The 11,345-nt window shown below is 59.5% G+C and overlaps 2 protein-coding genes across 2 annotated transcripts; both read left to right on the top strand.

Annotated features, from left to right (window-relative positions):
* Window positions 1–974: 974 nt before the first annotated feature.
* LOC129735602 (acrosin-like) lies at window positions 975–5,593 on the top strand (the record flags this gene model as incomplete). Its single annotated transcript, XM_055704835.1, has 5 exons — window positions 975–1,087; window positions 1,349–1,614; window positions 1,901–2,046; window positions 2,516–2,686; window positions 5,501–5,593. Coding segments are annotated over 5 exons (789 nt in total), but the record flags the coding sequence as incomplete, so codon positions are not given.
* A 764-nt stretch (window positions 5,594–6,357) lies between these two features.
* Window positions 6,358–10,974, top strand: LOC129735603 (acrosin-like; the record flags this gene model as incomplete). The annotated part of the gene is made up of 5 exons (XM_055704836.1): window positions 6,358–6,470; window positions 6,732–6,997; window positions 7,284–7,429; window positions 7,899–8,069; window positions 10,885–10,974. Coding segments are annotated over 5 exons (786 nt in total), but the record flags the coding sequence as incomplete, so codon positions are not given.
* Window positions 10,975–11,345: the final 371 nt, after the last annotated feature.

An 11,345-nucleotide genomic window follows, 5' to 3' on the forward strand; every position in this document is an offset into this window, starting at 1 on the left:
GCTTGCCCGTCACTGCTTGCCTGCCACGACCATCAAAAGAGTGTCTCTTCAAGAGCCAAGCAGGCGCTTGCTGCCTCTAGTGGTTGCGTTCTCTGTTGTGTGTCTCTTCATTGGGCAGGAGCAGGTGGCAAAGGGCTGCCGAGAGCAGGGCGGCAGTGACCTTCGCAAAGAGGTAGCGCCGCCACGCTTGGTTTTTCCTGTGAGCTGATAGCAGGCAGAGCCGGGAGCCAGGCGCTGCTGCCTGCCACGGGGCCGGCCCACCCTCATCGCGCAAAGGGAGTATTCCACGGGGCTCTGTGGGGGCTGTGCGATCCCAGCTCCTGCCTCCCGTCCTGCTTGGAACCCCTCCTGTTGCCCCCCTCCCCGCAGAGGCCACCACGCCCAGCCCCGTGGCAACCAGCCACTCTGTGACATCACCCCCGGGGCCAAGGGCATCCTGGGCAACGTGAGTTCGGGGGGCAGTATGTTGGCGGCTGCACTGGCGGTGACAAGCCCTCCTCCTTGCAGCTGCCACGTGTCACTGGCAGGGATGGATTTGCTGCGCCTCCTCCTCATCCTGCTGGCCATGTGCTGTCCTGCATACGGCACATGGGACAGCTGTGGGTAAGTGGCCCGAGGCTCTGGGAGGGAGCTTGGGCAAGCCCTTGTGGGCTTGGCTGGAGGGCAGCCAGTGTGGGAGGCTCATTTCCTTGCCAGCACGCAGGCTGTTGGCAGTACTCACCTACGGGGCTAAAGCAGAAAGAGGCAGGGTGTGGACACACACGTGCCCCACAGGCTTCCCCAGCCCTGCTGGCCAGGCAGCGCCTTGTGGGGAGGGAAGACGGCTGACCGTGAGCCGTAGGGGCGCCAGCCATCCAGCAGGACACTAAGGAGTTTCTCTTTACAGAGGGACCTGCGGGCTCCGGCCCATGGCTTTTCAGTACGGCATGTCGCGCGTCGTGGGTGGCACAGATGCCCAGGCAGGGGCCTGGCCCTGGATCGTCAGCATCCAGAATCCCTGGCAAGCGGGCACGGGTCATACCTGCGGAGGCTCCCTCATCAGCGCACAGTGGGTCCTGACAGCAGCCCACTGCTTCATCGAGGCCAGGTAAGGCGCCACCGGGAACACGCATAGCCCCACAACACTAGCGCTTGCCCCGTGCGCAGCAGCACGGGCTACTCCCACCCCGTTTCCTCGCAGGACACCCAGGGCCTGGGTGCTCCTTGAGCCTAAGGCACGCGAGGCCAGTCACACCCTCCCGAGCGCTGCTCTCCTCTCTCCCTCGTCAAGCGGAAGGCAGGGCAACGGCTGGGCTGCTGCAGCACGTGGCTGTGCTCCCTCTGAGTCCTCTCCCCATTTGCCTTCCAGCTACATCACCATGTGGCGCGTGGTGATCGGTGCCACGCGGCTGACTCAGCTGGGCCCTGAGGCCCAGGTGCGCAACATCAAGCGGCTGCTCCTTCACCAAGGCTACAGTAACATCACGCAGAGGAACGACATTGCCTTGCTGGAGCTGGACCAGCCTGTGCAGTGCAACGCCTACGTTCAGCTTGCCTGCGTGCCCGATGCCTCGCTGAGAGTCTCGCAGCTGAAAAACTGCTACATCAGCGGCTGGGGTGCCACGACTGCAAGATGTGAGTACCGCGGAAGTACTCGTGTGCCGAGCGCAAGCTTGGCACGCTCGGGGCCATTGCTTGGGCTTCCTGACAGCAGAGGCCAGAGCCCGAGTCAGCCTGCGGGGACGTATGCCTCTTGAGAGATGGGCCTGAGCCCTTTCCCCAGAGCAAGGCGGAAGGCAAATGCCGCTATAACGCCTCTCAGGATGCAAAGCCAAGCGCGGGCGAGGCAAGGGATTCCGCCAGGCAGGGGAGGAGAAGTGCCAGTGAGCTGCTGCTTGCTAATTCCTTCCTGTGCTCGCAGCTGGACGATCAACGGATGTGCTGCAGGAGGCCCAGGTCCGCCTCATTGATGTCAACGTCTGTAACAGCAGCCGGTGGTACAGAGGGGCCATCCACACGCACAACGTCTGTGCTGGCTATCCGCAGGGCGGCATTGACACCTGCCAGGTAGGAGTGTGCTACGAGCCAAGCCCCGTAGCACAGGCAGCCCCGCCACACGCAACTACGCCAACATGGCCCGGCATGTGCTTGGCCTGGCCAGTGCCCCTCCCACTTCAGGTCCCCACCGCCGGGGGGGCTTATACCCCCTTCCCCATCGGCAGGCCCCTGCCCAGTGCCCCTCTTGTCCCAGAGGCATGGCACTCTGCCCAGAAAGCCCTCCTAGTGTTCCTGGCAGCCCACGGCTCCCCATCCCAAGCCTGCCACAGCTCTCTTCCACACACCCACCATCACCGTGCAGTGAGGAGAGCCAGCCCCACCTTACAAGCCCACCACCCCTTCCCAGGCAAGGCTCGCTCGACACAGCCTCGCTCTGCAGGGAACACAGCTCCGGCAGGTGCCGTCAGAGAGAAGGAGCCAACCCCCGTGCTGACGGTGGCCACCCAACAACCCCTTTGTCCTCTCTCCTCCTCTGCAGGGGGACAGCGGTGGGCCTCTCGTGTGCCAAGACAGCAGTGCAGACTACTTCTGGCTTGTTGGGGTCACCAGCTGGGGGAGAGGCTGTGCCCGAGCCAGGCAGCCCGGAGTCTACACCTCCACTCAGCACTTCTACGACTGGATCCTGCTACAGATGGGCCTGCGCCCAGCAGTGAGGGCTACTCCAACAGCACGCGCTTGGAGTCATTTTGTCACCACGTCAAGCCCCGTTCCGAGGCCAAGGCCCACAGCAGCGCAGTCGGGCGGCTCCTGCCCATTTCCAGTCCAGAAGCTGCTGGACTTCTTTAGCCGGCTGCAGGAGCTCCTGCAGTACCTAAGGGGAAAAACGGTGTGAGCAGCAGGACAAACGGCACGCAGGGCAGGCTGCAGTGTGCCACCACCGTTTCCTTTGGGGCAATGCCTGCCGATGCAAAGGCCACCTCAGCGTCAAAGGGCTGCTCTGCCCTGCGCCCGTGCCTCGGGACGCACACACCTGATGAGGCTGACCACGTGCTTGAAATAAAATGTTTCGGTGCTCACAGCAAACCAGGCTTCAGCTCAAGTCAGTCTCCTGTGCGAGGCAAGGACGTCCACGCCCGGCACCTGCCACGCGAGGCAGGCTGCAGGCAGACAAGGCGGGCACAAAGGGAAAGAGTCCCTGCAAAGGGCTGAAAGTGGGCCTGCTCAGGGAGGAGGGGGAGGCTGCACTGGAGGAAGGGAACACAGGTCATCACGGGCTGGAGGGCTTGGGGAAAGGAGCTGGAAACACAGAACGTCTTTGGCCAGCTCCTGGTGGGATCCCGCTGCGCTTGTGGATGAGCCACAAGTGACCTTGAAACTGGACTCTCGTGACCCAGGACAGACGCGTCTGGAAAGACCCAAGGGTTGCACTGAGGATTTGGGGAAGGAGCTTGCCTTCGAGCCCCACATATGCCACAGACTTCATTTCCATCCTGTGTCGCGGTTTAACCCCGGCCGGCAACCAAACACTACCGGCAACCAAACGCCACGCAGCCACTTGCGCACTCCCCCCCACCCGGAGGGGTGGGGAGGAGAATCAGAAAGCAATGTAAAAGTGGAGGGTTGAGATAAGAACAATGTAATAATTTAAACAGAAGAAAGAGTGAAGAACAACAGTAACAATACCAAGAAGAAGAACAACAATAACAATTAGGATGGAAAGGTGGGGGAAAAGGGTAAAATCAAAAGGAAGGGAGAAGGAAAAAAAGGAAATGATGCCCAGTACAACTGCTCACCACCCGCTGACCGATGCCCAGCCAGTCCCTGAGCAAGAATCCCCCCACCAGCTAACCCTCCAAGTTTCTATACCAAGCATGACGTCCCACGGGATGGAATACCTCTGTGGCTGGTTCAGGTCAGCTGACCTGCCTGTGTCCCTTCCCAGTCTCTTGTGCCCCTCCAGCACTCTGGCTGGCAAGGCCCAAGAAACCAAAAAGGCCTTGACTTAGCAGAAACGCTAGGCAGCAACAACCGAAAACATCAGTGCGGCTACCAACATTGTTCTCACATCATAGCCAAAACACAGCACTTCACTAGCTACGAAGAAGAAAGTTAACTCCATGCCAGCTGAAACCAGGACACGGGGCCATCTCCTACTCGGCATGTGCTGCACAGGTCTTTGTAGCCTTCTTGATTGGTGCTGACGTGCAGAATCAAACTCTACATCTCAAGGAGGGTTATCAAGCAGGTATGTTTATCGGGGCTCCGGCTGCAAGGGGGATCGCTCCTCCTCACTTGCACACCCAGGGCTTAAGTAAGCAGATCCCTATTACACAGAAGCATACATATTCATTAAAATTCCCAAGAAAAGGCGGGGTTATTACCATTCGGTCCAGGAACTCAGTATCATAAGCCTCCTCACTCTGGCGCGGGTGCATTGACACCTGCTGGTCCTGGGCTGGGCTCTCTGGGAGGAAGGCTCGCACCCTTCCTCAGGATGTACTTTTCCCTTTGGCGCGCAGTGCTGAGGAGTCCACACCAGCAAGCGCAGAGCCAGGTTGTACTGGTTCTCTTCCCGGCTCGTACATCTTGCAGACAACATAGTTCTTGCTTACAACGTAGCTAGTCGATCGGTATCGACACGTGCAGACCGTAGTGTCCTTGTTAGTCAGTCTGTTAAACACAAGTGCTGAAGCACCAGTTGCAAGGTCTGCATATTTACCGAATGATTTTCAGCTTGAACTATCTCCGTGCAGAGTCTTTACTTCTGAGCGTCATGGCCTGTGACCGCCTTGCTGCCATCCGAAAAGCCCTGCACACTGGGACCCTCCTAGGTGGCAGAGCTTGTGTCCACACGGCAGCAGCTGCCTTGGGCCAGGGGGTTGCTCAGCCCAGCAGCACCAGCAAGTGTGGAATTGAAACCGGGAGCGAAGCCGCTAAGACAAAACCAGTATCCTATGAAGTTGGAATCCTGGCTCGGACTGGAGCCTAGAAGTCATAATTGCCTAAAACAGGGGTTGTTGCAAAGCCACATGCCCAGGAGCAGCATGTAGTACAACATCTAAGGGCTGTTAATGAAATAGCGATTGACCAACACCCGGTGCTGCCTAATCCTCCCACTTTCTCAACAGCGACAGGGGATTCTAATGTCTGTTTTACAGCATTGGACTTCGAAGGCGCCTTTTTGGCGTTCTGATTGTATGTCCTCGGCCGTGCGTAGCAGGTGCCACAGCTGCCCTCTTCAGTGTTGGTCCAGAACCACAATCCAACCCAGAGAGAGCAGGGACACGAAGCCTGCCAGAGGGCGTTGCTGTGGCTGACATAGCCAGTGAGGACTGTGCTGCGTGTGCCTTTCCCTGTGCTGCGTGCAGGAAGGTTGGCACTGCTGGGCTAGGCTTGGCTTATTTGGCTTGCCCGTAACTGCTTGCCTGCCACGACCATCAAGAGAGTGTCTCTTCAAGAGCCAAGCACGCGCTTGCTGCCTCTAGTGGTTGCGTTCTCTGTTGTGTGTCTCTTTATTGGGCAGGAGCAGGTGGCAAAGGGCTGCCGAGAGCAGGGCGGCAGTGACCTTCGCAAAGAGGTAGCGCCGCCACGCTTGGTTTTTCCTGTGAGCTGTTAGCAGGCAGAGCCGGGAGCCAGGCGCTGCTGCCTGCCACGGGGCCGGCCCACCCTCATCGCGCAAAGGGAGCATTCCACGGGGCTCTGTGGGGGCTGAGCGATCCCAGCTCCTGCCTCCCGTCCTGCTTGGAACCCCTCCTGTTGCCCCCCCTCCCCGCAGAGGCCACCACGCCCAGCCCCGTGGCAACCAGCCACTCTGTGACATCACCCCCGGGGCCAAGGGCATCCTGGGCAACGTGAGTTCGGGGGGCAGTATGTTGGCGGCTGCACTGGCGGTGACAAGCCCTCCTCCTTGCAGCTGCCACGTGTCACTGGCAGGGATGGATTTGCTGCGCCTCCTCCTCATCCTGCTGGCCATGTGCTGTCCTGCGTACGGCACATGGGACAGCTGTGGGTAAGTGGCCCGAGGCTCTGGGAGGGAGCTTGGGCAAGCCCTTGTGGGCTTGGCTGGAGGGCAGCCAGTGTGGGAGGCTCATTTCCTTGCCAGCACGCAGGCTGTTGGCAGTACTCACCTACGGGGCTAAAGCAGAAAGAGGCAGGGTGTGGACACACACGTGCCCCACAGGCTTCCCCAGCCCTGCTGGCCAGGCAGCGCCTTGTGGGGAGGGAAGACGGCTGACCGTGAGCCGTAGGGGCGCCAGCCATCCAGCAGGACACTAAGGAGTTTCTCTTTACAGAGGGACCTGCGGGCTCCGGCCCATGGCTTTTCAGTACGGCATGTCGCGCGTCGTGGGTGGCACAGATGCCCAGGCAGGGGCCTGGCCCTGGATCGTCAGCATCCAGAATCCCTGGCAAGCGGGCACGGGTCATACCTGCGGAGGCTCCCTCATCAGCGCACAGTGGGTCCTGACAGCAGCCCACTGCTTCATCGAGGCCAGGTAAGGCGCCACCGGGAACGCGCATAGCCCCACAACACTAGCGCTTGCCCCGTGCGCAGCAGCACGGGCTACTCCCGCCCCGTTTCCTCGCAGGACACCCAGGGCCTGGGTGCTCCTTGAGCCTAAGGCACGCGAGGCCAGTCACACCCTCCCGAGCGCTGCTCTCCTCTCTCCCTCGTCAAGCGGAAGGCAGGGCAACGGCTGGGCTGCTGCAGCACGTGGCTGTGCTCCCTCTGAGTCCTCTCCCCATTTGCCTTCCAGCTACATCACCATGTGGCGCGTGGTGATCGGTGCCACGCGGCTGACTCAGCTGGGCCCTGAGGCCCAGGTGCGCAACATCAAGCGGCTGCTCCTTCACCAAGGCTACAGTAACATCACGCAGAGGAACGACATTGCCTTGCTGGAGCTGGACCAGCCTGTGCAGTGCAACGCCTACGTTCAGCTTGCCTGCGTGCCCGATGCCTCGCTGAGAGTCTCGCAGCTGAAAAACTGCTACATCAGCGGCTGGGGTGCCACGACTGCAAGATGTGAGTACCGCGGAAGTACTCGTGTGCCGAGCGCAAGCTTGGCACGCTCGGGGCCATTGCTTGGGCTTCCTGACAGCAGAGGCCAGAGCCCGAGTCAGCCTGCGGGGACGTATGCCTCTTGAGAGATGGGCCTGAGCCCTTTCCCCAGAGCAAGGCGGAAGGCAAATGCCGCTATAACGCCTCTCAGGATGCAAAGCCAAGCGCGGGCGAGGCAAGGGATTCCGCCAGGCAGGGGAGGAGAAGTGCCAGTGAGCTGCTGCTTGCTAATTCCTTCCTGTGCTCGCAGCTGGACGATCAACGGATGTGCTGCAGGAGGCCCAGGTCCGCCTCATTGATGTCAACGTCTGTAACAGCAGCCGGTGGTACAGAGGGGCCATCCACACGCACAACGTCTGTGCTGGCTATCCGCAGGGCGGCATTGACACCTGCCAGGTAGGAGCGTGCTACGAGCCAAGCCCCGTAGCACAGGCAGCCCCGCCACACGCAACTACGCCAACATGGCCCGGCATGTGCTTGGCCTGGCCAGTGCCCCTCCCACTTCAGGTCCCCACCGCCGGGGGGGCTTATACCCCCTTCCCCATCGGCAGGCCCCTGCCCAGTGCCCCTCTTGTCCCAGAGGCATGGCACTCTGCCCAGAAAGCCCTCCTAGTGTTCCTGGCAGCCCACGGCTCCCCATCCCAAGCCTGCCACAGCTCTCTTCCACACACCCACCATCACTGTGCAGTGAGGAGAGCCAGCCCCACCTTACAAGCCCACCACCCCTTCCCAGGCAAGGCTCGCTCGACACAGCCTCGCTCTGCAGGGAACACAGCTCCGGCAGGTGCCGTCAGAGAGAAGGAGCCAACCCCCGTGCTGACGGTGGCCACCCAACAACCCCTTTGTCCTCTCTCCTCCTCTGCAGGGGGACAGCGGTGGGCCTCTCGTGTGCCAAGACAGCAGTGCAGACTACTTCTGGCTTGTTGGGGTCACCAGCTGGGGGAGAGGCTGTGCCCGAGCCAGGCAGCCCGGAGTCTACACCTCCACTCAGCACTTCTACGACTGGATCCTGCTACAGATGGGCCTGCGCCCAGCAGTGAGGGCTACTCCAACAGCACGCGCTTGGAGTCATTTTGTCACCACGTCAAGCCCCGTTCCGAGGCCAAGGCCCACAGCAGCGCAGTCGGGCGGCTCCTGCCCATTTCCAGTCCAGAAGCTGCTGGACTTCTTTAGCCGGCTGCAGGAGCTCCTGCAGTACCTAAGGGGAAAAACGGTGTGAGCAGCAGGACAAACGGCACGCAGGGCAGGCTGCAGTGTGCCACCACCGTTTCCTTTGGGGCAATGCCTGCCGATGCAAAGGCCACCTCAGCGTCAAAGGGCTGCTCTGCCCTGCGCCCGTGCCTCGGGACGCACACACCTGATGAGGCTGACCACGTGCTTGAAATAAAATGTTTCGGTGCTCACAGCAAACCAGGCTTCAGCTCAAGTCAGTCTCCTGTGCGAGGCAAGGACGTCCACGCCCGGCACCTGCCAAGCGAGGCAGGCTGCAGGCAGACAAGGCGGGCACAAAGGGAAAGAGTCCCTGCAAAGGGCTGAAAGTGGGCCTGCTCAGGGAGGAGGGGGAGGCTGCACTGGAGGAAGGGAACACAGGTCATCACGGGCTGGAGGGCTTGGGGAAAGGAGCTGGAAACACAGAACGTCTTTGGCCAGCTCCTGGTGGGATCCCGCTGCGCTTGTGGATGAGCCACAAGTGACCTTGAAACTGGACTCTCGTGACCCAGGACAGACGCGTCTGGAAAGACCCAAGGGTTGCACTGAGGATTTGGGGAAGGAGCTTGCCTTCGAGCCCCACATATGCCACAGACTTCATTTCCATCCTGTGTCGCGGTTTAACCCCGGCCGGCAACCAAACACTACCGGCAACCAAACGCCACGCAGCCACTTGTGCACTCCCCCCCCCCCCGGAGGGGTGGGGAGGAGAATCAGAAAGCAATGTAAAAGTGGAGGGTTGAGATAAGAACAATGTAATAATTTAAACAGAAGAAAGAGTGAAGAACAACAGTAACAATACCAAGAAGAAGAACAACAATAACAATTAGGATGGAAAGGTGGGGGAAAAGGGTAAAATCAAAAGGAAGGGAGAAGGAAAAAAAGGAAATGATGCCCAGTACAACTGCTCACCACCCGCTGACCGATGCCCAGCCAGTCCCTGAGCAAGAATCCCCCCACCAGCTAACCCTCCAAGTTTCTATACCAAGCATGACGTCCCACGGGATGGAATACCTCTGTGGCTGGTTCAGGTCAGCTGACCTGGCTGTGTCCCTGCCCAGTCTCTTGTGCCCCTCCAGCACTCTGGCTGGCAAGGCCCAAGAAACCAAAAAGGCCTTGACTTAGCAGAAACGCTAGGCAGCAACAACCGAAAACATCAGTGCGGCTACCAACATTGTTCTCACATCATAGCCAAAACACAGCACTTCACTAGCTACGAAGAAGAAAGTTAACTCCATGCCAGCTGAAACCAGGACACGGGGCCATCTCCTACTCGGCATGTGCTGCACAGGTCTTTGTAGCCTTCTTGATTGGTGCTGACGTGCGGAATCAAACTCTACAACTCAAGGAGGGTTATCAAGCAGGTATGTTTATCGGGGCTCCGGCTGCAAGGGGGATCGCTCCTCCTCACTTGCACACCCAGGGCTTAAGTAAGCAGATCCCTATTACACAGAAGCATACATATTCATTAAAATTCCCAAGAAAAGGCGGGGTTATTACCATTCGGTCCAGGAACTCAGTATCATAAGCCTCCTCACTCTGGCGCGGGTGCATTGACACCTGCTGGTCCTGGGCTGGGCTCTCTGGGAGGAAGGCTCGCACCCTTCCTCAGGATGTACTTTTCCCTTTGGCGCGCAGTGCTGAGGAGTCCACACCAGCAAGCGCAGAGCCAGGTTGTACTGGTTCTCTTCCCGGCTCGTACATCTTGCAGACAACATAGTTCTTGCTTACAACGTAGCTAGTCGATCGGTATCGACACGTGCAGACCGTAGTGTCCTTGTTAGTCAGTCTGTTAAACACAAGTGCTGAAGCACCAGTTGCAAGGTCTGCATATTTACCGAATGATTTTCAGCTTGAACTATCTCCGTGCAGAGTCTTTACTTCTGAGCGTCATGGCCTGTGACCGCCTTGCTGCCATCCGAAAAGCCCTGCACACTGGGACCCTCCTAGGTGGCAGAGCTTGTGTCCACACGGCAGCAGCTGCCTTGGGCCAGGGGGTTGCTCAGCCCAGCAGCACCAGCAAGTGTGGAATTGAAACCGGGAGCGAAGCCGCTAAGACAAAACCAGTATCCAATGAAGTTGGAATCCTGGCTCGGACTGGAGCCTAGAAGTCATAATTGCCTAAAACAGGGGTTGTTGCAAAGCCACATGCCCAGGAGCAGCATGTAGTACAACATCTAAGGGCTGTTAATGAAATAGCGATTGACCAACACCCGGTGCTGCCTAATCCTCCCACTTTCTCAACAGCGACAGGGGATTCTAATGTCTGTTTTACAGCATTGGACTTCGAAGGCGCCTTTTTGGCGTTCTGATTGTATGTCCTCGGCCGTGCGTAGCAGGTGCCACAGCTGCCCTCTTCAGTGTTGGTCCAGAACCACAATCCAACCCAGAGAGAGCAGGGACACGAAGCCTGCCAGAGGGCGTTGCTGTGGCTGACATAGCCAGTGAGGACTGTGCTGCGTGTGCCTTTCCCTGTGCTGCGTGCAGGAAGGTTGGCACTGCTGGGCTAGGCTTGGCTTATTTGGCTTGCCCGTCACTGCTTGCCTGCCACGACCATCAAAAGAGTGTCTCTTCAAGAGCCAAGCAGGCGCTTGCTGCCTCTAGTGGTTGCGTTCTCTGTTGTGTGTCTCTTCATTGGGCAGGAGCAGGTGGCAAAGGGCTGCCGAGAGCAGGGCGGCAGTGACCTTCGCAAAGAGGTAGCGCCGCCACGCTTGGTTTTTCCTGTGAGCTGATAGCAGGCAGAGCCGGGAGCCAGGCGCTGCTGCCTGCCACGGGGCCGGCCCACCCTCATCGCGCAAAGGGAGTATTCCACGGGGCTCTGTGGGGGCTGTGCGATCCCAGCTCCTGCCTCCCGTCCTGCTTGGAACCCCTCCTGTTGCCCCCCTCCCCGCAGAGGCCACCACGCCCAGCCCCGTGGCAACCAGCCACTCTGTGACATCACCCCCGGGGCCAAGGGCATCCTGGGCAACGTGAGTTCGGGGGGCAGTATGTTGGCGGCTGCACTGGCGGTGACAAGCCCTCCTCCTTGCAGCTGCCACGTGTCACTGGCAGGGATGGATTTGCTGCGCCTCCTCCTCATCCTGCTGGCCATGTGCTGTCCTGC

This window comes from Falco cherrug, chromosome 3, assembly GCF_023634085.1.
Source record: "Falco cherrug isolate bFalChe1 chromosome 3, bFalChe1.pri, whole genome shotgun sequence".
NCBI lineage: Eukaryota > Metazoa > Chordata > Aves > Falconiformes > Falconidae > Falco > Falco cherrug.